We start from the raw sequence: 27,281 nt of genomic DNA, 5'->3' as shown, positions 1-27,281 counted from the left end.
GGGGAATTCCTTCCTGATAACAGCAGTGAAAATAAGGGGGAATTCCTTCCTTACAACAGCAGTGAAAATAAGGGGGAATTCCTTCCTGATAACAGCAGTGAAAATAAGGGGGAATTCCTTCCTAATAACAGTAGTGAAAATAAGGGGGAATTCCTTCCTAATAACAGCAGTGAAAATAAGGGGGAATTCCTTCGTTACAACAGCAGTGAAAAAAGAAAAGTTCCTTCCTAATAAGAGCAGCATTCACTTAGCTTAATGCTGATCATTTTATAAGCAATCAGAAAATCCACACAGACAGAGTTAACTCTTTCCGTACTCACGACGACTACACACGTCACAAAAACGTGCTCTTTTATCCTTCATGACGACTACACACGTCGCAATTAACATGCCTTATACCCTTTGTGATGACTCAAATCGTCGGAAAACATCGCGAAAGATGTTGATATTACTTGCTGGTTCAGCATAGTCATACGAAGGAATTGACACGGAAATGATACTTTGAAGAAATAATAAGCAATGTAAATATTGTATTGATGAATTATTTAACGTACCAGAAGCATATTCATTTGTTAAGATTGTCTGTTTCAAAGAATTCCGCCGGAGATTGTGGAGGTGTTAAACACAATAAAGCTATTAAAAACGATAGAATATATATAATTGAGTAACGTTTATCATCAAAATAAGTAAGAAATACGTAAAATATTTTTACACAACAAAAAAACGATGTTTTGGCTGCATAATTACTTGCACACGTGTGACACATGTGCCGATCAACATGTCATTTCCCGTGATTCTGCCTGGTGATTTCGCCGTATTTCAAAGGAAAAATTGGGTAAAAGAGTTTCCGTACTCAGTACTCATTCCATATGATGAACTTCATTTAATATTAAGCATCACACAACAGTAAAAGATCGTTTTATCGACGTCTGATGTGATAGCCATGTGCTCCCGCGTAATTTGAATGAGTACGTAAAGAGTTAATGCACAAAATCATGTCTAACGTTTAATGCTTGTACGTGGTGGAGAGATCCCTCAAAAGTTTTGAGCGATATCATTTTTTCTGACATTGATTGACCAGATTGAATTAATACAATGTAATCATAATATTATAGAAAAGGAAACTTTTATTGTTGTAGAGGTGTGTTCTCATTATGAATTATCAATATGAAGACTCTTAACTCAACATAAATTCACTAGTTTGATATTTGCCAGATAATCTGATGTCAAGAATAGCGAAAATTTATAGGCACTAGGAAAAAAATACACCACTGATTGATGAAGTCAAAATGACTGCAAAAATGTCTCCAGGTATTCTACACATTCAGTCAAAATTTACCATTAGAAATGATGTCGATTTGAATGATGAATCGAGTAAATTTTGTTGACAGTATTTCCTGAAGGTGAATGAGATAAAGACGAAGAAAGGTGTAGACCTGCTGCTGCATCTGGTGGATTACTACCGAGCCCTAACCACGTACGTATGACCACTCTCTCGTATTCAAGTTTAATGTAGCCATCTGGTGGATTACTACCGAGCCCTAACCACGTACGTATGACCACTCTCTCGTATTCAAGTTTATTGTAGCCATCTGGTGGATTACTACCGAGCCCTAACCACGTACGTATGACCACTCTCTCGTATTCAAGTTTATTGTAGCCATCTGGTGGACTATTACCGAGCCCTAACTACGTACGTATGACCACTCTCTCGTATTCATGTTTAATGTAGCCATCTGGTGGACTATTACCGAGCCCTAACCACGTACGTATGACCACTCTCTCGTATTCACGTTTAATGTAGCCATCTGGTGGACTATTACCGAGCCCTAACCAAGTACGTATGACCACTCTCTCGTATTCAAGTTTAATGTAGCCATCTGATGGACTATTACCGAACCCTAACCATGTACGTATGACCACTCTCTCTTATTCAAGTTTAATATACCAATCTGGTAGATTACTACCAAGTCCTAATGACATAAGATTTGATTTGATAATATACACTTTTTTTCCCTGATAATCATGATAACCAATCCAACTTATACTTGTATGTTTGAAAATTTAGAAAATGTTTGTTTTTGTCGGCGATTTTCCCAATAATCTTTTAATGCTTAAATACTTTGTGATGGCTATTAACACTGTATACCTAATACTTCTCTAATCAGGACATACCTCATTTTCAGGTTTTATCAAGAAGGCCTCAAAACCATAAACCATTTCCAGTCCTTTATAGAAAATCTCGTTATCCAGCTCAACCAGATCAAACAACAGCAGAATAAAGAACGACAACAACTCATTGACCTCCGCGACTCTCTCAAGGAAACCATGACGGCTTATAAAGAGGTATGCACACTCTGAAAAATCTGTAAGTAAAAGAATGTATTGAAGGGACATAACTCTTTTCAATATTGTCTTCAGGATGAAACTTTACAAATTGATATTTTATATCCAAAGTAAACAGAGAATACTTTACAACCTCTTACATGGAAGATTGTCAGATAAGCTTTCATGATGTGATCAGTATATACAGAGAATTTGTCTTCCTTGAGGTTATCACACTCTACTAATCCTGTTCTGTCTGTTAATGTTATATCACTGTTAAATATCCCCCTACATATCCTACCTTACTATATCATAATATATACCATATCATCCCTACATCCTTGTCATTAATTGAATCATTTGTACTGATTCAGTGCTTAGTGCCTAGTTTTAATTCTATAGATGTTATATTACTCCATGACTATGCAGAAAGTATCAGTATTATGACATATAACTTAATTTAATATATATATTGTTATTGCTACCAACAAATTAACCAATATCCTCCCACCTACCTCCTCTTCCTCATCCATCCTCCTCCCCTCCTTCTCATATACTACATTCTCCTTCCACCATCGATTGCATACCTCTGTGATGAATTGTTTACTAGTATACCTGTACGAGTGTATTTCCCCTCTCTGCCCCCTCAGTGATGAATTGTTTACTAATATACCTGTACGAGTTTACACCCCCCTCTCTGCCCCCTCAGTGATGAATTGTTTACTAATATACCTGTACGAGTTTACACCCCCCTCTCTGCCCCCTCAGTGATGAATTGTTTACTAATATACCTGTACAGGTATACTCCCCCTCTCCACCCCCTCTGTGATGAATTGTTTACAGTACACCCCCCTCCCTCTCCGCCCTCTCTGTGATGAATTGTTTACTAATATACCTGTACAGGTATACTCCCCCTCTCCGCCCCCTCTGTGATGAATTGTTTACAGTACACCCTCCTCCCTCTCCGCCCTCTCTGTGATGAATTGTTTACTAATATACCTGTACAGGTATACTCCCCCTCTCCACCCCCTCTGTGATGAATTGTTTACAGTACACCCTCCTCCCTCTCCGCCCTCTCTGTGATGAATTGTTTACTAATATACCTGTACAGGTATACTCCCCCTCTCCGCCCTCTCTGTGATGAATTGTTTACTAATATACCTGTACAGGTATACTCCCCCTCTCCGCCCCCTGTGTGATGAATTGTTTACTAATATACCTGTTCAGGTGTACTCCCCATCAGTGATGAATTGTTTACTAATATACCTGTACAGGTATACTCCCCCCTCTCCACCACCTCTGTGATGAATTGTTTACTAATATACCTGTACAAATATACTAATATCTGATGTTTGTTCCTACAAGCATTCCCATAACCGGATCTCCATAGCAGGCTGGGTAATAGTTCACTGTGTGTTGTAATGTGTAATGTTGTCTGGGTTACTAACATCAAACATGGATATATTATACAAGTATATGGCGATAAGCCGTTGGGCCCCGACACCTGGATTATAATTGGGGCAGTAGAAAATTGCCTGTGCTTTACTGATCTATAATTGATATTGGGTAGGTTTTTTACCAGGCTTATATTTCTTGATTGATATGGTGTATAAAATGAAATAATTTTATGTTAATTTTCTATTTATTGGCCATGGGGGTTAGGAATGGAAAGATAGAAGAGAATTTTATTTGTGATGGAGCTGTGGTTTCTGAAGTGAAGGTTACATAGCTGTAACATCAGGACAGACAAGTTTATCAAAACACATAATATCCATGTTTGTTGTTTAATTGGAAATTAGTTAGTCTTGATTTTGATTATTGAAATAGAAAACACTTCAATGTTGCTTTTAATATCCTTACAAGTATTCCCCGCGCTCACCTTTGTGAGAGTTATCAAAATGATCCCGAAACAGAATCTGTATGTTCTATGGTAAAGTTCTTGAATTTAGATATTTTGTCTCTGAGCTTAACTCTGCCATGTTTGATATCTTGGTTGCAGAATTAAAAAGATGTTTGTTTTGATTTTGATGTAGTTAATTGTGACTTTTTACCTTGTTAGACTTTGTCATCTATAGTGCATTTGGAGGGGGCCAAGGTGGCCGAGTGGTTAAGGTGTCTCGACACTTTATCACTAGCCCTCCACCTCTGGGTTGCGAGTTCGAAACCTACGTGGGGCAGTTGCCAGGTACTGACTGTAGGCTGGTGGTTTTTCTCCGGGTACTCCGGCTTTCCTCCACCTCCAAAACCTGGCACGTCCTTAAATTACCCTGGCTGTTAATAGGACGTTAAACAAAAAACAAACAAAGTGCATTTGGAAATTCATTTTTTTAGCTCTTTAATCTTAGAAAAAAGCTTTGAAAAATAAATTTACAGAAATCATTTCTAATCATCATTAGTTTCTGATACATGTCCAAATATGACAAGGGATGTTATTAGCTTATTTACAGATATAGAGACTGGGGCACAGTCACTTCCTGGTTTTGCATGATTGGTGATAAAAGCTGGATGGGAATTTCTATACATTTAGTTTGATCTCTCTTGCTTTCAGTAAATACTCAAAATATTGTTGCCTCCTGAGCAAATTTCCTTGCATGTGACGAGCATGGCTATGTAGATTTGTATTTCTAATTTTGACAAAAAGTTTTGGGTAAATATTTCCCAATAACAAAGGAGACAAAGTATATTGTTTACAAATGTTTTTAGTGCACTCTTCTATAGACTTTTTATATTTTACATTAACCTACTGCAGTAAAGATAATGTTATCGGGTTAGAGACATGTATGTATAATCTAATGACTACATTTTAATTGAGAAAACTATTTTTACAGCCATCGTCCACCAGCAAGCCTCACACTGGTTATAACCTACACCAGCTACAAGGCAACAAGGCCCATGGCTGTGAACGGGACGGCTACCTACTCAAAAAGAGTGAGGGGCGTATCAAAAAAGTCTGGCAGAAACGCAAGTGTATCATTACAGATGGTCTCATGTTCATCAGCCACTCGGATGTAAGTCAAACCTGCCTCGGCAACCAACTAAAGTGACTCCCTCTCATATGTGACTGTATCTTCCCCTTCCAATGTTATTTACTGTACTAGTTACCTGAATCTGGATTTAAGTGACCACCTCTCATGACCTTTTTTTATTACCTCCCTTGGAAGGTTTACAGGTCACATGATTTCATTACCACCAATCAGATGCAAGTTCAGTTTACAGAAATAGTCTACATAGCATGTGTCCTGTTATTATAACATTTAATCTGGTGCAGATTCAATTTGAAGTTCATTAGGATTCACCAATCATGTTTTAGTGTTCATAACACATGGTTATTATTGGAAAAAATTCAGTGGGATTTGGAATTTTCGTACTTAAAAAATGGTTATATCTTCTGCAAAGCAAAGACTTAGCTCCAACTATAATGATCACGGATGATAATTGATTATCAAACGGTTTTGACAAAAAAAAGAAGGAAAAAAAAAAAAAAACATCTATACAGAATGCTGACATACAAGACACACACTAGACAAGACATTCATACATGAAGAAAATCTAAAATAATACAGAATTATTTTTTGCTTTTCCTTCCAGGAAAGTAAAGACCCGGTGAAACTAAATCTTCTTACCTGCCAAGTCAAGGTATTTATCTTATTAGATTTTATAATATTGATTTTAAATACTTATGTAAATGCTTTGAGAGATAATGTTCTGAATTGTTTATGCCTGTAAGAGTTTAAATCTACTGTTAATTTCTAAAGCTGTTAACTATAAATTTTCTAAGCTGATTCAGTTGACACTCACGAAATTCTAACCATATTTTCAATGTTAACTCTGTTTGAGTCGGGGGGCCGTGATAGCTCAGTGGGTTAGCGCACCAGCCACGTAGCCTCAGGTGAAGATCCGAGGTGTGTGATTCGACGCTCCCTACCTGTGTTGGTTTGTGTTTCTTGGGAAGCTGAGAAACAGGCCAGTCTGTGCTATTGTGGCTGTGTCCTTTAGCAAGACATTTGACCCTAATTGCTCTGGATGGCATGTGACAGGCCTCCTTATGTTGTTCATTGAGGTAGTCATCAACTACTACAAGGAAACTACACCTCAAAATGACCCTGGCTTTTCATGTAGTGTTAGACACAGCAAAACAAAAACCCATTGTTGGAGTCTTTTTTATGTTGATTATTTGGTTGCTTTTGTTTCAATAGTTAGTCCCAGATGATTCAGGCAAGAGGTGCTTTGATCTAGTCTCAAGCTCAAGTAAGTATAAAAACCTGAGATGTCAAAAGCAATCTTTTCTAAAAGGAATGAAATCATGGAAACACAGTTTGGAAAAGTTCACCTGCTGACAATTTAATTATTGCTGGATGCATCCAACCTTTACAAATTAAGTGCATCATTACCAATTAAAGTCTGTATCAAAATCCCTTCTAGCGCATCAGCGCCAGTTATAGTGTTTCCAAAATCCCTTCTAGCGCATCAGCGCCAGTTATAGTGTTTCCAAAATCCCTTCTAGTGAAACAGCACCAATTAAAGTCTGTATCAAAATTCTTTCTAGTGCAACAGCACCAGCTATAGTCTTTATCAAAATCCCTTCTAGCGCATCAGCACTAATTATAGTCTGTATCAAAATCCCTTATAGTATATCAGCACCAATTATAGTCTGTTTCAAAAATCTTTGCACCAATGATATTCTGTCTCAATATCTCTATTTTTGATATTTTTAGCTGTAGTTAATTGGAAATAAACTTTTTATCTGCCATGTCTGTTAAACCTGTCTTGGTAGTATATCTAATTGTTGTTATGTATTACAGACAACAGAACGTACCACTTCCAGGCGGATGATGACAGGAATATGGAAGAGTAAGTTTAGAAGTCAAACATTTAAACTTCTGTTTTTCTCTTCATAAATATTAGATAAGAGTATGTTGCGAAAACATAGATGAGAAAGTTTGGAATCCAAACATTAGTGAAAGAATAGGGAAAAAAACATTTCTGCCGAGTGTCCTAACAGGAATCGAACCTCTGGCGTGATGAGCCATGACTCTTGCCTCCCGAGCCAAAGTAGCATGCTCCGTCAGATGAGTGACAGAGAGTGAGAGACCATATCTAATACTTTTTACAAGCCACACTGACCCGTTCCTTTTACACATTTAAACTTCTTTATTTCACTTCACAAATATTAGCTGACAGTATGTGGCAGGCACATGGAAGAAAAAGTTTATAAACAGATCTTCATAAAACCTCTTTGTCTCTATCATCATTACCCCACTACTCAGCTTGTGTGGTAACTTATCCATTCATTGTTTGTTAATAAACCTGCCATTGAAATTAACCTGCCATTGAAATAAACCTGCCATTGAAATTAACCTGTCATTGAAATGGCAGCATCGACTTGAGGAGAATTTTTGGTCCAGAAGACTTATTTGACCGTGAACAACTTCCATATATTATATAGTCTGACCAGAATGACCTGTCGTGTTGAACTTTGATTAGCATATTGATTACAGACGGGTCTATAGTCATATAGGGGAAATAGGTGCTTTGTATATGTATGTATATCTGATAGTTGTTTATAACGTAACAAACCTTATCATCAGCTTCATCATTTGTATTTATACTGGTCTAGATTTAGCGACAAAACTGTTAACATGTGAACAATTGATCACATAGTTACTTGAATATGTGTAATCCATGCATCAAAAATGAATGATACAAACCCTGTGTTGTCAATATGAAATTGTAACAAAAATGAATGGTCCAAAACAGCACCCTGCTGGACACAGTAGTTTTGTTAACACACCTGTGCAAAAATGGAACTACCCACTTTGAATATTCCATGAAAAGGTCAATGCGACAGGTCCCTCTGGTTTGACTATACTGTGTACAGTGAACCCGTGATAATCCGGACGCCGATAGTCCGGAAAACTCACAGTCCGGACGGAAATGCACGGGAACGGATTTCCGTAACGTTATTTGTACTCACCAGTCCGGAAATTCGGATTCCGATTCCGGAAGCCCATTTTGGGAACGGAACGTACTTTTCATTAGTAAATTTCCCTCAATAATCCGGATGATTTTTTTCACCACGAGGAGAAAAAAAATGTCGGGGCAAGTCACCCGTGTCGACAGCTGTACAGACTATCGCTTGACACTGTGCGTAGTCATAGCGACCGCTGCCAGGTCATAGCCCCGGGTGTTTACCTGTGTTACAATGTGTAGCTTTTGTTTTTATAACGGTACATTGCTTTTTCTCTACGACCTAAATGTTACAGAATTTATGCACAAACATACAGTACGTGATACGATAATTAATCAATCTCAAATACATGTAATAAATTTATGATCGGTAATTAACATCATTAACACTTGTATTGGGTAAACACGGATATCGGCTTTGTAACACCGTTACGTGAAACGACGACTCATTGAAAGATGCATGTTATTAATTACATACACATTTACGTATTAACCAGTGATCACAAGAACTGGGTTGATTACACACAAATTAGTCAATAGTCGTCTGATACTTAACTAAGCGTCACATTGTTAAGTGAATACGGGTTTAATAATTATCGGACATCTTGGGTAGTTCTCGCTGGTGTCGCGTACTTTTAAATAGATAGCTTGGGGTTTCTGGTACGTAAAAATCATAAAAAAACATGGACTGACGGTAAGTTGTAAAATCCGGGTATTTTATTTAAGGTATTTAACGTTTGTAATTTCTACTTGTTTGTGAACCTCCGGGACGTGACACATGTGTGTTGTTTGTAGGTCACTATAAATAAAACAACTTTCACTTTACATGTTCTTTTAAAAACATAGTTTATTTTTTTACTTTCTACAAAACAAAACAAGAATCATATCAGAAACATAAGTATATTTATTGTTAAAAAGTCTGACAATTAGACGTGTTTATGAAACGTCCCGGATTGTATATAATCAAGGGAGATAACTCTTACACGACAATTTTTTTGACCTGGTACACGAAATTCGGCAGTCCGGAAAACTCGTAATCCGGACGGTTTGGACTGGGAACGAAGGTGTTCGGATTATAGAGGGTCCACTGTATACTTTATGTACAAAGGGAAATAACTCTAAATTACCAATGACTATTATGTTATAGGTGGATCTCCGTGTTGAATAATGCGAAGGAAGAAGTTCTGATGAAGGCGTTTCAAAACAATAGCAATACTCCCGCACTCAATCAGAGCGTACGGGAGCTAACTGCCAGTATTATAGATCGTGTACGTCGGTTACCAGGAAACAGCATGTGCTGTGATTGTAATGCACCAGGTAAAATCTACAACACAAAATGGTGTTTAATCTCGACAGAAAGTAGCCGTTTTTACTTTTATCATATCACTTTTCTTCATATCAGTTTTACTAATTTTGTCTAGAATTTATCAGGTTTTATGATTAAAGTAAAAAGTAGACTCAAAGAAATGAAGACTTTTTTATCTGAAAAAAAAAAAAAAAAATCCAATAAATTTGCATGTTTTTTTTGTAGAACCAGAGTGGCTATCGACAAACCTTGGTGTCCTGATTTGTCTTGAATGCTGTGGTATTCATAGACAACTAGGTGTACATATATCTCGGACTCAGAGTCTGGTTATAGACGAGCTGGGTACCTCACAGTTACTGGTAAGTCACCAACAACCTAGCGGACATACAAATGTAGGAGTTTTAGTCTGATTATAGATGAGTTGAGTAAGTTACAGAGGCTGAAACAACTAGGCTGATAGGACTCACAGATTAGTGTCTGTATATGAATTTGAAAGTAGTGACGAGGTTTGAAATAATTCAAGTTCAAAATCAAGATATTAACAAACTGGGTATCTCATAAAAACTGCAGAGTCGCAGTAATATTGAAGTTTTTCAAGATTTTAAAACTTTACAAAAGTTATGCTTGAAAAAAGTGTGAAAATGTACTGAAAACTGAGTGTTTGTGTTACTTCTCTGTATCGAGTGTTTGTGTTACTTCTCTGTATCGATTGTTGTGTTTTTGTTACAGATAGCCAGAGTGGTAGGAAACGGGTATTTTAATGACATATTGGAAGCCAAGTTAGATCCTTCAACTAAACCAACATTATCTAGTCCAATGTAAGTAGATTCATGTCAAACTCACTGTAAAGTTGAATTGCTGGAGGATTCAAATTTTCAGTTTTACCAAAAGTAAGAAATAAAGGATATATTTTCAAGGAAATCATTTTAATTTTTGGTTAATTTTATTTCAATATCTCTTGTATTATATATAGCTTTCATTTTACTCCTTTTATTTACTCTCAAAAACAGCTGAAAATTTAACCACTTTGAGTAAAAACCTTTCTGAACATTTTGTGATCTCTTGAGAAAAGTTAAAAGTCGTATTAAATGACTTTTTTTATCAATAATACTAAAGGGTTTTACGAAATCATTTTAACCATATTGAAATTTTGCAGGGAGGAAAGATCTAATTTCATAAAATCAAAATACGGAGAGCACAAATACGCAATAATCACATGTACATACAAGGATGACCTCAAACAGGACCTGAAGCAGGCGATACTGACGCACGATATTAATGCCTTGCTACAGGTGTATGCTGAAGGTCTAGACCTAATGACTGACCTCCCTGACTGTGTGAGTATTTATCTTGTTTACATATTGTGGTATTATGGTTGTTAAGGGTGTCTTTTTTTATGCCTCTGCCCTGTAATGGGGTCTTACTCAGGGAGGAAACTGGGAGGGGGGTAGGTTCAAATTTCTACAATACTAAGACCCCTCGTGCACTGTGGGGCCGCGGCGGCCAAGTGGTTAAGGTGTCCCGACACTTTATCACTAGCCCTCCACCTCTGGGTTGGGAGTTCGAAACCAAGTGGGGCAGTTGCCAGGTTCTGACCCTAGGTCGGTGGTTTTCCTCCACCTCCAAAACCTGGCACATCCTTGAATGACTCTGGCTGTTAATAGGACGTTAAATATAACAAAGCAAACAAACCAAAATCGTGCACCTCAATCTGGACCAACAAGAGTGTTTAATAAAAATTAATATTAATAGATTCACAATTGTTTTAAAATAAATAAAGTTATATTATAGTAGCATGTGAAATTATTGACTTCAGTAAATTCCATGTTACATAAGATTGCTAATTGAGAATTTCTAGACAAGTAACATGATCATAGGAATGATAGGATGCTTTTGTTGGTTTGTAAACTGTACTGTTATTATATTTCAGGAGAATGGAGAGACAGCGTTACATCTGGCCATCGAGGAGGAGGAGGGATATCCTCCTCATATTGTAGACTTTATCATTCAGAATTCATCACAGTAAGTCCCTACTTACTAAGGGGGTGGGGGTGATATATACAGAGATTCTTTGTTATACCCCCTACTTACTAAGGGGGCGGGGTGATATATACAGAGATTCTTTGTTATACCCTCTACATACTAAGGGGGCGGGGGTGATATATACAGAGATTCTTTGTTATACCCCCTACATACTAAGGGGGCGGGGGTGATATATACAGAGATTCTTTGTTATACCCCCTACTTACTAAGGGGGCGGGGGTGATATATACAGAGATTCTTTGTTATACCCCCTACTTACTAAGGGGGCGGGGTGATATATACAGAGATTCTTTGTTATACCCCCTACTTACTAAGGGGGCGGGGGTGATATATACAGAGATTCTTTGTTATACCCCCTACTTACTAAGGGGGCGGAGGTGATATATACAGAGATTCTTTGTTATACCCCCACTTACTAAGGGGGCGTGGTGATATATACAGAGATTCTTTGTTATACCCCCTACTTACTAAGGGGGCGGGGTGATATATACAGAGATTCTTTGTTATACCCCCTACTTACTAAGGGGGCGGGATGATATATACAGAGATTCTTTGTTATACCCCCTACATACTAAGGGGGCGGGGTGATATATACAGAGATTCTTTGTTATACCCCCTACTTACTAAGGGGGCAGGGTGATATATACAGAGATTCTTTGTTATACCCCCTACTTACTAAGGGGGCGGGGTGATATATACAGAGATTCTTTGTTATACCCCCTACTTACTAAGGGGGCGTGGTGATATATACAGAGATTCTTTGTTATACACCCTACTTACTAAGGGGGCGGGGGTGATATATACAGAGATTCTTTGTTATACCCCCTACTTACTAAGGGGGCAGGGTGATATATACAGAGATTCTTTGTTATACCCCCTACTTACTAAGGGGGCGAGGTGATATATACAGAGATTCTTTTTTATACCCCCTACTTACTAAGGGGGCAGGGGTGATATATACAGAGATTCTTTGTTATATCCCCTACTTACTAAGGGGGCGGGGTGATATATACAGAGATTCTTTGTTATACCCCCTACTTACTAAGGGGGCGCGGTGATATATACAGAGATTCTTTGTTATACCTACTACTTACTAAGGGGGCAGGGTGATATATACAGAGATTCTTTGTTATATCCCCTACTTACTAAGGGGGCAGGGTGATATATACAGAGATTCTTTGTTATATCTCCTAATTACTAAGGGGGCGCGGTGATATATACAGAGATTCTTTGTTATACCCCCTACTTATTAAGGGGGCGGGGGTGATATATACAGAGATTCTTTGTTAGACCCCCTACTTACTAAGGGGGTGGGGTGATATATACAGAGATTCTTTGTTATACCCCCTACTTACTAAGGGGGCGGGGTGATATACACACAGATTCTTTGTTATACCCCCTATTTACTTAGGGGGCGGGGTGATATATACAGAGGTTCTTTGTTATACCCCCTACTTACTAAGGGGGCGGGGTTATATATACAGAGATTCTTTGTTATACCCCCTACTTACTAAGGGGGCAGGGTGATATATACAGAGATTCTTTGTTATACCCCCTACTTACTAAGGGGGCGGGGTGATATATACAGAGATTCTTTGTTATACCCCCTACTTACTAAGGGGGCGGGGTGATATATACAGAGATTCTTTGTTATACTCCCTACTTACTAAGGGGGCGGAGTGATATATACAGAGATTCTTTGTTATACCCCCTACTTACTAAGGGGGCAGGGTGATATATACAGAGATTCTTTGTTATACCCCCTACTTACTAAGGGGGCGTGGTGATATATACAGAGATTCTTTGTTATACCCCCTACTTACTAAGGGGGCGGGGTGATATACACACAGATTCTTTGTTATACCCCCTACATACTAAGGGGGCGTGGTGATATATACAGAGATTCTTTGTTATACCCCCTACTTACTAAGGGGGCGGGGTGATATACACACAGATTCTTTGTTATACCCCCTACTTACTAAGGGGGCGGGGTTATATATACAGAGATTCTTTGTTATACGCCCTACTTACTAAGGGGGCGGGGTGATATATACAGAGATTCTTTGTTATACCCCCTACTTACTAAGGGGGCGGGGTGATATATACAGAGATTCTTTGTTATACCCCCTACTTACTAAGGGGGCGGGGTGATATATACAGATTCTTTGTTATACCCCCTACTTACTAAGGGGGCAGGGTGATATATACAGAGATTCTTTGTTATAAACCCTACTTACTAAGGGGACGGGGGTGATATATACAGAGATTTTTTTTTATACCCCCTACTTACTAAGGGGGCGGGGGTGATATATACAGAGATTCTTTGTTATACCCCCTACTTACTAAGGGGGCGGGGTGATATATACAGAGATTCTTTGTTATACCCCCTACTTACTAAGGGGGCGGGGTGATATATACAGAGATTCTTTGTTATACCCCCTACTTACTAAGGGGGCGGGGTGATATATACAGAGATTCTTTGTTATACCCCCTACTTACTAAGGGGGCAGGGTGATATATACAGAGATTCTTTGTTATACCCCCTACTTACTAAGGGGACGGGGGTGATATATACAGAGATTTTTTTTTATACCCCCTACTTACTAAGGGGGCGGGGGTGATATATACAGAGATTCTTTGTTATACCCCCTACTTACTAAGGGGGCGGGGTGATATATACAGAGATTCTTTGTTATACCCCCTACTTACTAAGGGGGCAGGGTGATATATACAGAGATTCTTTGTTGTACCCCCTACTTACTAAGGGGGCGGGGTGATATATACAGAGATTCTTTGTTATACCCCCTACTTACTAAGGGGGCGGGGGTGATATATACAGAGATTCTTTGTTATACCCCCTACATACTAAGGGGGCGGGGTGATATATACAGAGATTCTTTGTTATACGCCCTACTTACTAAGGGGGCGGGGTGATATATACAGAGATTCTTTGTTATACGCCCTACTTACTAAGGGGGCGGGGTGATATATACAGAGATTCTTTGTTATACCCCCTACTTACTAAGGGGGCGGGGTGATATATACAGAGATTCTTTGTTATACCCCCTACATACTAAGGGGGCGTGGTGATATATACAGAGATTCTTTGTTATACACCCTACTTACTAAGGGGGCGGGGGTGATATATACAGAGATTCTTTGTTATACCCCCTACCTACTAAGGGGGCGGGGGTGATATATACAGAGATTCTTTGTTATACCCCCTACTTACTAAGGGGGTGGGGTGATATATACAGAGATTCTTTGTTATACCCCCTACTTACTAAGGGGACGGGGGTGATATATACAGAGATTTTTTTTTATACCCCCTATTTACTAAGGGGGCGGGGTGATATATACAGAGATTCTTTGTTATACCCCCTACTTACTAAGGGGGCGGGGTGATATATACAGAGATTCTTTGTTATACCCCCTACTTACTAAAGGGGGCGGGGTGATATATACAGACAGATAAGATTCAATGTCAAAGACTTTTGGTGAAGTAATTGAGAACATAACATGCTAACACAGGAAAGTAGCACTCAGACTTTTCCAATAAAACATCTACCCCACCCCAGGACTCCAGGTAGCAGTGTACAGTAAAAATGCCAAATTCTGAAAAATATGGCACATGCTTTAGATATGTAAACATTGCCAGTTAACCTTACATATAACCTCTAATAAAGTATATATATTTGAAATCTGTACAACATTTGCAATTTTAATAGAGCTCTGAAGGATAAGTAAACTGATATTTTCTGTGATTTTTAGAGCTGTGAATACCATGGTAACAGCTTAAAAAATTCTCAAAAATTGCAAAATATTATGATATTTGACCCAAAATGGCACAATTCTCTACACAATTTTTTTTCTGAAACCTATTTAAAATTAAATATCTCTATCCCAAAGACAGAATTAATCTTGTTTGGACATATGTTGTAAATTAAGTTTTTCCGCTATCTTACCTTTTCTGTGGGCTTCCATTTTGCGCTGTAGGCGAAACTAAATTTCCTGTGTAAACACACGTTCGGAAAATCCGGATATTTAAAATCCGGAACCAATTTATTGATTTTTGTTTTAATAAATGTGAAGCCTGTATGTACTACTTCATACTGGATATACCAATTATAGTGTACATTTATTTTTTCATTTTTTATACATATCATAATACAGGAGTTATTTGCTTAACAAAAAAATTGCCCATGGCCAGGCTGTCTTACTGTGGTGTGCTACCTTATACATCACTTTCGTTAATTCTAATTTTACTAAAAACCCCATGAATGTCTAGAATATGTTCCGACGAACAAAATGACATATCGGGTTACTGTGTATCTTTAATAGTCACCGAGTATTGCTGATTTCCCTGAGAGGTGTATTTTGACAACTTTTTCTCCCAATCCAGTAATAAGGGGAGGTAATTTTAAAGATGAAAACTCCCATAATTCTGTATATCTCTTGAATAAAGTTGTGTTTTGAGTTGAATGTGGTACTTTGAGTCTCTGTGCATGTAATCAAGCAAAAAATACTATACAACTATCAAATTTAGCCTTGTAATATGACGTCATAGTTACCATGACGTCATCAGTAACTATGACGTCATCAGATGGTATCTATGACGTCATAAATACTCAATGGTGTCATAATAAATAACCAAATTCCTTTCCAAACCTCAGCTTAGCAACACATGCAATATTCTAACTGATAAATCATGACATGACATCCAAGATTTCAAAATGTCATGCCTATGACATCACAGTCATCTGTTTCCACCCCGGTAATTCAGATATGTACCAATGATCATATGAAAGTGTCCGCTGATCCCATTTATGCGGAAAATGCTATTTTTTCTGCTTTACCGAAGGAAGTGACAATAATTGACAATATTGTATCAACCGTACACTCCATCAATTGAAATTACATGCTTACCAATGTAAAAATAAATTGAAAATAATGGTTTCACCAAATATTTCAAAAAATAACACTTACTGCAATAGTTTCCATGGATACGGGGTAATAAATCAGGTAAAACAAACCAGAATTCGGTCTATATGGTTTGTTAGATACCCAATAAGTTATTTTGGGTTTGTTATAAAACATAGAATATCTTTTCAATTTACACTGACTCATTAACATTATGCTTAATTAACCCACCCTTAAAATGGGTAAATATGCGAGTTACCTCCCTTGATTCCTCTAATATGACAAGCCTGATAATAAACAAGTTTTAAATTGTTTTTATGCATTTTTGAGCAATAATGAACTAAAATGAAGCTTAATCAAGCATAATTAAGCACAATTTCCAAAAAATAACATTTTTCAGCCCTTATAAGGTAGCAGTGTACAGTAAAAATGCCAAATTCTGAAAAATATGGCACATGCTTTAGATATGTAAACATTGCCAGTTAACCTTACATATAACCTCTAATAAAGTATATATATTTGAAATCTGTACAACATTTGCAATTTTAATAGAGCTCTGAAGGATAAGTAAACTGATATTTTCTGTGATTTTTAGAGCTGTGAATACCATGGTAACAGCTTAAAAAATTCTCAAAAATTGCAAAATATTATGATATTTGACCCAAAATGGCACAATTCTCTACACAATTTTTTTCTGAAACCTATTTAAAATTAAATATCTCTATCCCAAAGACAGAATTAATCTTGTTTGGACATATGTTGTAAATTAAGTTTTTCCGCTATCTTACCTTTTCTGTGGGCTTCCATTTTGCGCTGTAGGCGAAACTAAATTTCCTGTGTAAACACACGTTCGGAAAATCCGGATATTTAAAATCCGGAACCAATTTATTGATTTTTGTTTTAATAAATGTGAAGCCTGTATGTACTACTTCATACTGGATATACCAATTATAGTGTACATTTATTTTTTCATTTTTTATACATATCATAATACAGGAGTTATTTGCTTAACAAAAAAATTGCCCATGGCCAGGCTGTCTTACTGTGGTGTGCTACCTCCAGGTTTGGTTAAGGGGTACCACCCATAGAATTTATTTAGTAAATTACATAGAGGTAATAGGAAGGCAATCCAACCATGTATAGAAGTGATTTACTGTGGAGTCCTGGGGTCAGGTAGGTATTTTAATGGAATAGCCCGTACTAGGTACACACAGAATCGATGTGACATTGACTCTAGTCTTCATCGATTCTTTAGGAGATGGTTATCTTGAATCCTCTGGACAGATTAATATGAACTTTCTGCTTGTTATGAAGTGAATAAAAATTAACTCAACCCGGTATCCTGTAATGAATTGATGACTTTTTGAAGCCACAAAACATTTCACTTGTTCATGTGATATTTGTAATAAACAGATTTTCTTATTAAGTTGTGTTTTGTACCTCCTCTGTTGTAAAATGTTAGAGCTGTTGATTTTCAGAGACAGCCTTGCTCTGAAGACATTGGATGGAAACACTGCATTACACACGTGTGCCCTCGGCAATAAGGCCGAGTGTATGAAACTACTGCTGAGAACCAAACCTGACCTGGCTAACGTGGAAAATGCTGACAGTAAAACTGCTTTGGACATTGCTCGGGATAATGGCTTCCAACTCTGTGCTGATCTGGTATGTCAACTGTTTTGGTTTCACTAGCACACACACACATGCAAGAAATCATGCAGCTTGCCTGGCAAATAAGTCACAAGAATTTTTTTGCAAACACTATTGATTTTGTGAGATTTCATGAGATTTTACTTAGTTGTTTATGAGGTTCCAAACAATTTGCATTAAATCTGATGTTTTGGATATTTTTCTGGAAATTTTTGTAGGTAACCATTGTATATAATCATCATTTTGCCTTATTTTGATGATTATAAATTTGGAGAAACAGAAAATTACTAGATAATGGAATTATCTCACGGTTGAAATATGTATGCTGTAGCTTATTGTGAAAGAAAATAATCTTGCAAAATCTACTTGATCCTGTTGTATGTGTTCAATTAAATATCTAACTTCTGTATAAGGCTTTACTTTTTTCTTTGAGTTATAATATAATAATTTAATTTTGCTTGTAACAAGCATTTTCATTGGCTCAAAAAATTATGTTATCATCTCATAACATAAAAAAAATAAAAGGAACTACTTTCAGTTATACCGGAAGTAGCGGAGTAATCGTTGTTCACAGGATTTTGTATCTATCAATGTGTTTTTAAATATCTGGAGCAAAATAAACATGTTAAACTTCATGAAAATGTTTCTTATCGTTGTTAATTAAATTATAAGGATTAACTGTAATATTTTTTTTACGTTATTGAGCAATAACACAAAAAACTGGGGTGTACTCTTTTCATAAAATGCTTCGCGGTTTATTCAGAGTACACCCCAGTTTTTTGTGTTATTGCTCAATAACGTAAAAAAAATATTACAGTTAACCCTTAATTATGGCTCCACAGAATTTATCATTGTGTCGAGTGTCGAGCTATAATGACATGTTAAGCCAAGAATTTGCTTGTTTTTTCCAGTTACAAGCTTCAATTCAGGGAAGAAAGGATGTTTTTGAGAATGTCAACATAGATTGGGACCTTATGTCGGTAAGTCCAAGATCAAGTTCATAGTTCAAATCTGAAGCTCGAAAAAATTGTGCCTGGTTTAAAATCAGCATTACTATTAAACATAAATATTCCTTCCTTATTTTCAAAAATATGTAGCAATTTTTTTAAATTTTTTATAAATTTTTATTTTATTAGTTGATGTGCCTAAAAGACTTTTGTGGCAGTAATAGCATTTACTTTTTAACTTTAGAGGAAGATCTAGCTTGATGTTAAGTATTTATTTACCATTATGGGTCTAGGCATTCCAACTGTGTCTTTATCATCATAACTAACTTGTGTGGAGAAAAACAATGCATATAACAAGATTGAACTAATTTGTATTTCTACAGGAAGAACCTTATTATCCTGAACACTTTGACAGCGACGACGAACTAGAGGTCAGTATTAAGGGTCAGAGGTTAATTTGAGGTCAAAACCACCTTCCAGATGAAATGTGATCAATGAAATTATTTCTTATCTTTTCAAACCAATTAGTCTGGCATTTAGTTTGTCGAAATAAAATGTTTAACAAAATACATTTAAGAAAAAAGCATTTCAAATTATTTTTCATGTTGGAAAGAAAATTAATATTTTATTGCAATCTGGTTATATACAGAATACTCCTGAGAGGAAGCAGAGGTCAAGGCCACCAAGTTTGATAACGGGATTATCTGACCCCCAGGGGAGTCAGAACGACCTTTCAGCCAATAGAGGCCCTGGGTCAGTCCCCTACACATACAGCAAGCCAAAGAGTAAGTTCTTTGTTGTCATGGCAACTGCCTCCACAGCAATTATCTGAAAGAATGAGAGTTTATGACAGTCACATACTGTTGAGGAAGATATGCTTTTATTGTAGTAATAAGCCTTATGGTACTTGGAGTAGGGGATGGGCTCATCACTGAACAATGAAAACTGACATGGAAGGGCATATATTATTATATATAAATAGCATGTGAAAAGAAAAAAGAAAACATTCCCATAGAAATGGTCTTTGCACAATCTAGAGCTCCATTTTTTCTGCAAATCTAATATATTACTACCATTGAAATTTCTTGTGTTGATGTTGTGTTTTTGTAACAAGGAAAATTAACCATAGGAAAATCTTTAAAGGACATGAAGCTAAGAATAATATGTATAAATATCGATAATATCTTTCTTTAACAAACGTTACTTTTTAACAATTAAAATGGTTTAAAAGGTATGATTTGATGTAGTTTTTCATGATATTCACAAAATTAGATTGTCTTGTTGCTGTTAAAGATGATTGAACTGTGATTTTTTACCAAAAGTTTTTTTTCTTCAATTAAGATTTTATGATTTTTTCAAGCTTCATTTTCCTACTTCTAGAGTTTGTAAATCAATCAAGCAGTAAACATCGTAACAGTGTGCGTGGTTGTAAGTAACTACTCCGATCGGCATGACTGTGTTGTAAACATGATTGTCTCCCCTGAATGTTTTGTAGAGGTATCATAAGCATGGTGATGTTGTATTATCATGGAACACTTCCCTGACCTACTTGTAACATAATTACCTACCATCTCACTCACATTATTTATGTTATGGCATTTTTAGAGTTATTCCCTTTAGATTAATATTTGTGATGTGAAGAGTTATCTCCCTTTAGATTAATATTTGTGATGTGAAGAGTTATCTCCCTTTAGATTAATATTTGAGAATTGAAGAGTTGCTTCCTTTGTTTTGGCCTGATTGCTTCCATAGGTAGAGCACTGGACTGTCAACCTCAGGTGACAATTTGTGGTTCATTTCCAGTGTGTCTCTCAGGAGACCGAGTATTTGACAGGCTTCAAATATGGTGTTGAGTGTGGTAGCCACCAGCTACAACAAGGAACTTAATATGACCCTGTCTGTTGATGTTGCAATAAACCTAGTAAAGACACAAACTATTGTGTAAATTGATTTCCTTTTACAACACTAATGTTAAGGAGGCACAGTCTATTACAATGTATAAGATATCCTCAAGTGTAATATTTCTGGAAAAATCTTTTCACAGTTTTAGATTAAATTATGTTATATAATTCTGTGACAAAATATGCTTCACAGAAAATTAATAAGATTACATAGTTTATCTTAAAACATTAATACTTCAGTACACAAAGCCAAACTCACATTGTATTATGTTATAGAGAAATTTCCTAGTTAATATGTTTCATCCCCAGCTGGACTCAGAATAAGAAAAATGAACCTTTGAACTTAAGCATGAGAAAGTGATTTTGAGTATAATAATAGGACTGCTTTTAACTTAATTCACATTTTGTAGAATTGTTTTCTTCATGAAGTTCTGTTTAAAACAAGAATTATGGGAATATTTCTCTTGATGGCACCATACAGATTCTATAAATTGATAACTTCAAAAAGTCTTTTCAGTCAACAACCTATGCTAATGAGAGATTTTGCATGAATGTTTGATAGTTTCAATAAACATTCCCTGATCTGCCAATTTGCACAGCATCATGTCTTTGATATAACGTCTTCATACGACTCCGCTGTAATGTATTGCATGAACATTGAGTTGTGTTTTGATATTGAGATTTCAATCAAAGTGTCGTAGTTATGTCAGTATACACCATGAAGATAGCTTCATTTACCAGATTGCAATCTGTTTTGAATTTATATCCCAGAATGCAATCTGTTTTGAATTTATATCCCAGAATGCAATCTGTTTTGAGTTTGTATCCCAGAATCCAATCTGTTTTGAATTCATATTCCAGAATGCAATCTGTTTTGAGTTTTATCCCAGAATGCAATCTGTTTTGAATTTATGTCCCAGAATGCAATCTATTTTGAAATTTATATCCCAGAATGCAATCTATTTACCCACTTTGATTAGAAGCATGCTTATATAGAGTAATCCCCCTTGGAAAGTTAATGTACATTAATGTACCTGGTACTGGTATTTTGAAAACAAAAATGTTTATTGATTTTTTTCTGGCCATGATAAGATGACAATGTCTAGTTTCCCTTATAAACTTACGTTTTATCGTATAGAGTTCCCTCCCTTAGTGTTTACCAACCCTGCTAACCCCTAATCTTCAACTGATTACTACCATTGTAGTCTGTTAGGTACCCAACCATCATCAGAATTGTACACCATTGATGTTCAGCCTAATTGAGAGGAAACAAAAGTCTTAATGCTAGCATATATCTTGAAAATTACAATTGTTTCTAAAAATTCTGAAGTAGTTTATTCTATTGAAACCTAAAAAGCATAAAATAGTGATCATTAGAACAGACTCTGACATTATTTCTGTTACAAGCTCGGACTCTGACATTATTTCTGTTACAAGCTCAGACTCTGACATTATTTCTGTTACAAGCTCGGACTCTGACATTATTTCTGTTACAAGCTCAGACTTGGACATTATTTCTGTTACAAGCTCAGACTCTGACATTATTTCTGTTAAAAGCTCAGACTCTGACATTATTTCTGTTACAAGCTCAGACTTGGACATTATTTCTGTTACAAGCTCAGACTTGGACATTATTTCTGTTACAAGCTCAGACTTGAACATTATTTCTGTTACAAGCTCAGACTCTGACATTATTTCTGTTACAAGACTTCGTACCAATATAATGCTGTTTAAATTGGATTGGTTTTGCTTTGGCTTGTAGATACTCCTGGTTTACATAACAATACTGGAGCCACCAATGGTGGGGGAGGAGTGCAGGCATCGCCCGCTGTGTCTGAGACTAAGGACATGTCCTATTCTAATGCCCCACCCTATGTCCCGCCCCTGCCCCCGAGGAACAAGAAACAGCCACCTTCATCAATGGGTATAAGTCAAGGTCAAGGTCAAGGTCATAACCGAAATGCTTCTGAGCCATTCCCTCAGCGACCTACACACAAGAGGACTCCATCAGACCCTCCTCCAAGACCTGCACCACCAGAATTCCGGGCCATTGGTATCGGATTAGGAAGACCTACAAGTTATCGGACACGGACACAGTCATCAACTGATGAGGGTAAAATAATCTTTTGTCTAATTACACTTTGTTTCCAGAAATTGCTCAGGATGTTTTAGGAAACCTAACACCAGAATCTGATTACAAACAAAAAATGTGAGAAACTAGAAAAAGTTAAGAGTTTGTAGATAGATTTCATGCCGAATGTGTATTTCAGTGAGAGGAGATGTTGTTTAACACTGTCCCCTTTATATTGGCAGATATGGGACCGGTGACTCCTCCAGTGTTACCCACTAGACAACCATTACCCGACAAGGAGGTACCCCCTATACCACTCCCACGTCAGAAGGTAAGTCTATGTTACCCCCAATACGACTCCCACGTCAGAAGGTAAGTCTTTGTTACCCCCAATACCACTCCCACGTCAGAAGGTAAGTCTGTTACCCCCAATACGACTCCCACGTCAGAAAGTAAGTCTATGTTACCCCCAATACCACTCCTACGTCAGAAGGTAAGTCTATATTACCCCCAATACCACTCCCACATCAGAAGGTAAGTCTATGTTACCCCCAATACGACTCCCACGTCAGAAGGTAAGTCTTTGTTACCCCCAATACCACTCCCACGTCAGAAGGTAAGTATGTTACCCCCAATACCACTCCCACGTCAGAAGGTAAGTCTGTGTTACCCCCAATACCACTCCCACGTCAGAAGGTAAGTCTATGTTACCCCCAATACCACTCCCACGTCAGAAGGTAAGTCTATGTGACCCCCAATACCACTCCCACATCAGAAGGTAAGTCTGTTACCCCCAATACCACTCCCACGTCAGAAGGTAAGTCTATGTTACCCCCAATACCACTCCCACGTCAGAAGGTAAGTCTATGTTACCCCAAATACCACTCCCACGTCAGAAGGTAAGTCTTCGTTACCCCCAATACCACTCCCACGTCAGAAGGTAAGTCTTTGTTACCCCCAATACCACTCCCAGGTCAGAAGGTAAGTCTGTGTTACCCCCAATACCACTCCCACGTCAGAAGGTAAGTCTTTGTTACCCCCAATACCACTCCCACGTCAGAAGGTAAGTCTATGTTACCCCCAATACCACTCCCACGTCAGAAGGTAAGTCTATGTTACCCCCAATACCACTCCCACGTCAGAAGGTAAGTCTATGTTACCCCCAATACCACTCCCACGTCAGAAGGTAAGTCTTTGTTACCCCCAATACCACTCCCACGTCAGAAGGTAAGTCTTGTTACCCCAATACCACTCCCACGTCAGAAGGTAAGTCTATCTTACCCCAATACCACTCCCACGTCAGAAGGTAAGTCTATGTTACCCCCAATACCACTCCCACGTCAGAAGGTAAGTCTTTGTTACCCCCAATACCACTCCCACGTCAGAAGGTAAGTCTATGTTACCCTCAATACCACTCCCACGTCAGAAGGTAAGTCTTGTTACCCCCAATACCACTCCCACGTCAGAAGGTAAGTCTTTGTTACCCCCAATACCACTCCCACGTCAGAAGGTAAGTCTATGTTACCCCCAATACCACTCCCACGTCAGAAGGTAAGTCTATGTTACCCCCAATACCACTCCCACGTCAGAAGGTAAGTCTATGTTACCCCCAATACCACTCCCACGTCAGAAGGTAAGTCTATGTTACCCCCAATACCACTCCCACGTCAGAAGGTAAGTCTTTGTTACCCCCAATACCACTCCCACGTCAGAAGGTAAGTCTATGTTACCCCCAATACCACTCCCACGTCAGAAGGTAAGTATGTTACCCCCAATACCACTCCCACGTCAGAAGGTAAGTCTATGTTACCCCCAATACCACTCCCACGTCAGAAGGTAAGTCTTTGTTACCCCCAATACCACTCCCACATCAGAAGGTAAGTCTGTTACCCCCAATACCACTCCCACGTCAGAAGGTAAGTCTATGTTACCCCCAATACCACTCCCACGTCAGAAGGTAAGTCTATGTTACCCCCGATACCACTCCCACGTCAGAAGGTAAGTCTTTGTTACCCCCAATACCACTCCCACGTCAGAAGGTAAGTCTTTGTTACCCCCAATACCACTCCCACGTCAGAAGGTAAGTCTATGTTACCCCCAATATCACTCCCACGTCAGAAGGTAAGTCTATCTTACCACAATACCACTCCCACGTCAGAAGGTAAGTCTATGTTACCCCCAATACCACTCCCACGTCAGAAGGTAAGTCTATGTTACCCCCAATACCACTCCCATGTCAGAAGGTAAGTCTTTGTTACCCCCAATACCACTCCCACGTCAGAAGGTAAGTCTTTGTTACCCCCAATACCACTCCCACGTCAGAAGGTAAGTCTGTTACCCCCAATACCACTCCCACGTCAGAAGGTAAGTCTGTTACCCCCAATACCACTCCCACGTCAGAAGGTAAGTCTTTGTTACCCCCAATACCACTCCCACGTCAGAAGGTAAGTCTATGTTACCCCCAATACCACTCCCACGTCAGAAGGTAAGTCTGTTACCCCCAATACCACTCCGACATCAGAAGGTAAGTCTGTTACCCCCAATACCACTCCCACGTCAGAAGGTAAGTATGTTACCCCCAATACCACTCCCACGTCAGAAGGTAAGTCTTTGTTACCCCCAATACCACTCCCACGTCAGAAGGTAAGTCTGTTACCCCCAATACCACTCCCACGTCAGAAGGTAAGTCTGTTACCCCCAATACCACTCCCACGTCAGAAGGTAAGTCTGTTACCCCCAATACCACTCCCACGTCAGAAGGTAAGTCTTTGTTACCCCCAATACCACTCCCTCGTCAGAAGGTAAGTCTTTGTTACCCCCAATACCACTCCCACGTCAGAAGGTAAGTCTGTTACCCCCAATACCACTCCCACGTCAGAAGGTAAGTCTTTGTTACCCCCAATACCACTCCCACGTCAGAAGGTAAGTATGTTACCCCCAATACCACTCCCACGTCAGAAGGTAAGTCTTTGTTACCCCCAATACCACTCCCACGTCAGAAGGTAAGTCTGTTACCCCCAATACCACTCCCATGTCTGAAGGTAAGTCTTCATGTTTTAGAAAATCTAGGCTGAGGGACGTAAAATTTTGATGGTTTAGAATGTCTAAACTAAGGGACATAAACTTTCAACAATTGAAAATATTTTATCTTAATCTACTCCCTAGCACTGATATAAAATAAAAAAGATAAAATTTGTTACCGGGAGTCAATCCTGATTAACAAGATTGCACTGTATTTGATGGAATTAGGAATATTAGAATAATTTGTGAATTGTCAGATTGATAACACAGTTGTATAGTGTCAGCTTTGATTTGTTAATGATATTCGAAACATGATGATTTATGATGAAGTGATTATGATGTACTTTTATCATGGTTGTAAGGTTTTCAGAGATATGACCAAGACTTTGAATTTTACAGAAAAAGGTACCAATTGGCTTAAGGTGTCGTGCTCTATTTGACTGCGAGGCTGACAACGAGGATGAATTAACGTTCAATGAAGGGGAGATAATCATAGTGCTGAGAGAAGAAGAGGAAGATTGGTGGGTAAGTACTTCATTATAGGTGTGGGCCATTTATAATTCCTGGCATCGTAACGGTTGTACCAATGGGACCAGCATTGTTCTTGACAAAGACTTTGTACCAATGGGACCAGCATTGTTCTTGACAAAGACTCATGCCTGTAGTTACATCTGCAGCTTCACAATTTTTTTTTCTGAAACTTGACATTTCGAAACGATTGATTTCTCTGTATGAACGAACAGTTTCCTGTTCCAGGTAATATGAGTGTATATAAACTTTTAATAAAGGGAGATAATTAAGGTTTTGAGGTAAGAGGAAGATAGACATTAAAATACAGTAGTAGATATAGACCTGGCCCTGGTTTCATTAACATTCCTTAACAAAAAACAGTTTTTTTGGATTATAGGCAAAATTTTTGTTAAAGAGCTTTCTTTAAATTATGTTATGTTTTCCTATGAACAGTTTTTGAGAAAAGGAATGTTTTGAAGTTAAGGAATAATGATGAAATTGAGACCAATCTAGTAAGATAACATGTCTGCATGGTGGACTGTCTCAAGTGACATTGTTCACAGACACCTGTTCCTACCAACCTCTATCTGGAGTGACATGCATGACCAACTTCAGCAGTA

The 27,281-nt window shown here is 37.9% G+C and overlaps 1 protein-coding gene across 9 annotated transcripts in view; it reads left to right on the top strand.

Moving 5' to 3' along the window:
* The window catches only part of LOC117316698 (arf-GAP with SH3 domain, ANK repeat and PH domain-containing protein 2-like), a 43,275-nt gene that overhangs the window by 5,707 nt on the left and 10,287 nt on the right, over nucleotides 1-27,281 (top strand). For 8 of the 9 annotated variants that reach the window (XR_004529974.1, XR_004529977.1, XR_004529976.1 and 5 more), the window contains exons 5-23: nucleotides 1,392-1,477; nucleotides 2,187-2,346; nucleotides 5,154-5,333; nucleotides 5,914-5,961; nucleotides 6,522-6,573; nucleotides 7,128-7,176; nucleotides 9,440-9,609; nucleotides 9,824-9,957; nucleotides 10,328-10,416; nucleotides 10,755-10,935; nucleotides 11,529-11,620; nucleotides 18,040-18,226; nucleotides 19,123-19,191; nucleotides 19,542-19,589; nucleotides 19,808-19,943; nucleotides 20,539-20,586; nucleotides 22,822-23,172; nucleotides 23,373-23,461; nucleotides 26,551-26,676. Coding sequence is in view for 2 of the 9 variants with exons in the window: in XM_033871444.1 (XP_033727335.1) it covers nucleotides 1,392-1,477; nucleotides 2,187-2,346; nucleotides 5,154-5,333; nucleotides 5,914-5,961; nucleotides 6,522-6,573; nucleotides 7,128-7,176; nucleotides 9,440-9,609; nucleotides 9,824-9,957; nucleotides 10,328-10,416; nucleotides 10,755-10,935; nucleotides 11,529-11,620; nucleotides 18,040-18,226; nucleotides 19,123-19,191; nucleotides 19,542-19,589; nucleotides 19,808-19,943; nucleotides 20,539-20,586; nucleotides 22,822-23,172; nucleotides 23,373-23,461; nucleotides 26,551-26,676 (2,295 nt within the window). In the remaining 7 variants the exon portion in view is untranslated. The remainder of the gene's footprint in view (nucleotides 1-1,391; nucleotides 1,478-2,186; nucleotides 2,347-5,153; nucleotides 5,334-5,913; nucleotides 5,962-6,521; nucleotides 6,574-7,127; nucleotides 7,177-9,439; nucleotides 9,610-9,823; nucleotides 9,958-10,327; nucleotides 10,417-10,754; nucleotides 10,936-11,528; nucleotides 11,621-18,039; nucleotides 18,227-19,122; nucleotides 19,192-19,541; nucleotides 19,590-19,807; nucleotides 19,944-20,538; nucleotides 20,587-22,821; nucleotides 23,173-23,372; nucleotides 23,462-26,550; nucleotides 26,677-27,281) is intronic. The other variant, XM_033871445.1, reaches the window with a different exon arrangement.

This window comes from Pecten maximus, chromosome 18 (assembly GCF_902652985.1).
Source record: "Pecten maximus chromosome 18, xPecMax1.1, whole genome shotgun sequence".
In the NCBI taxonomy this organism is placed as follows: domain Eukaryota; kingdom Metazoa; phylum Mollusca; class Bivalvia; order Pectinida; family Pectinidae; genus Pecten; species Pecten maximus.
Note: the sequence above shows the minus strand (reverse complement) of the source record. Positions and strands in the feature narration are given on the sequence as shown.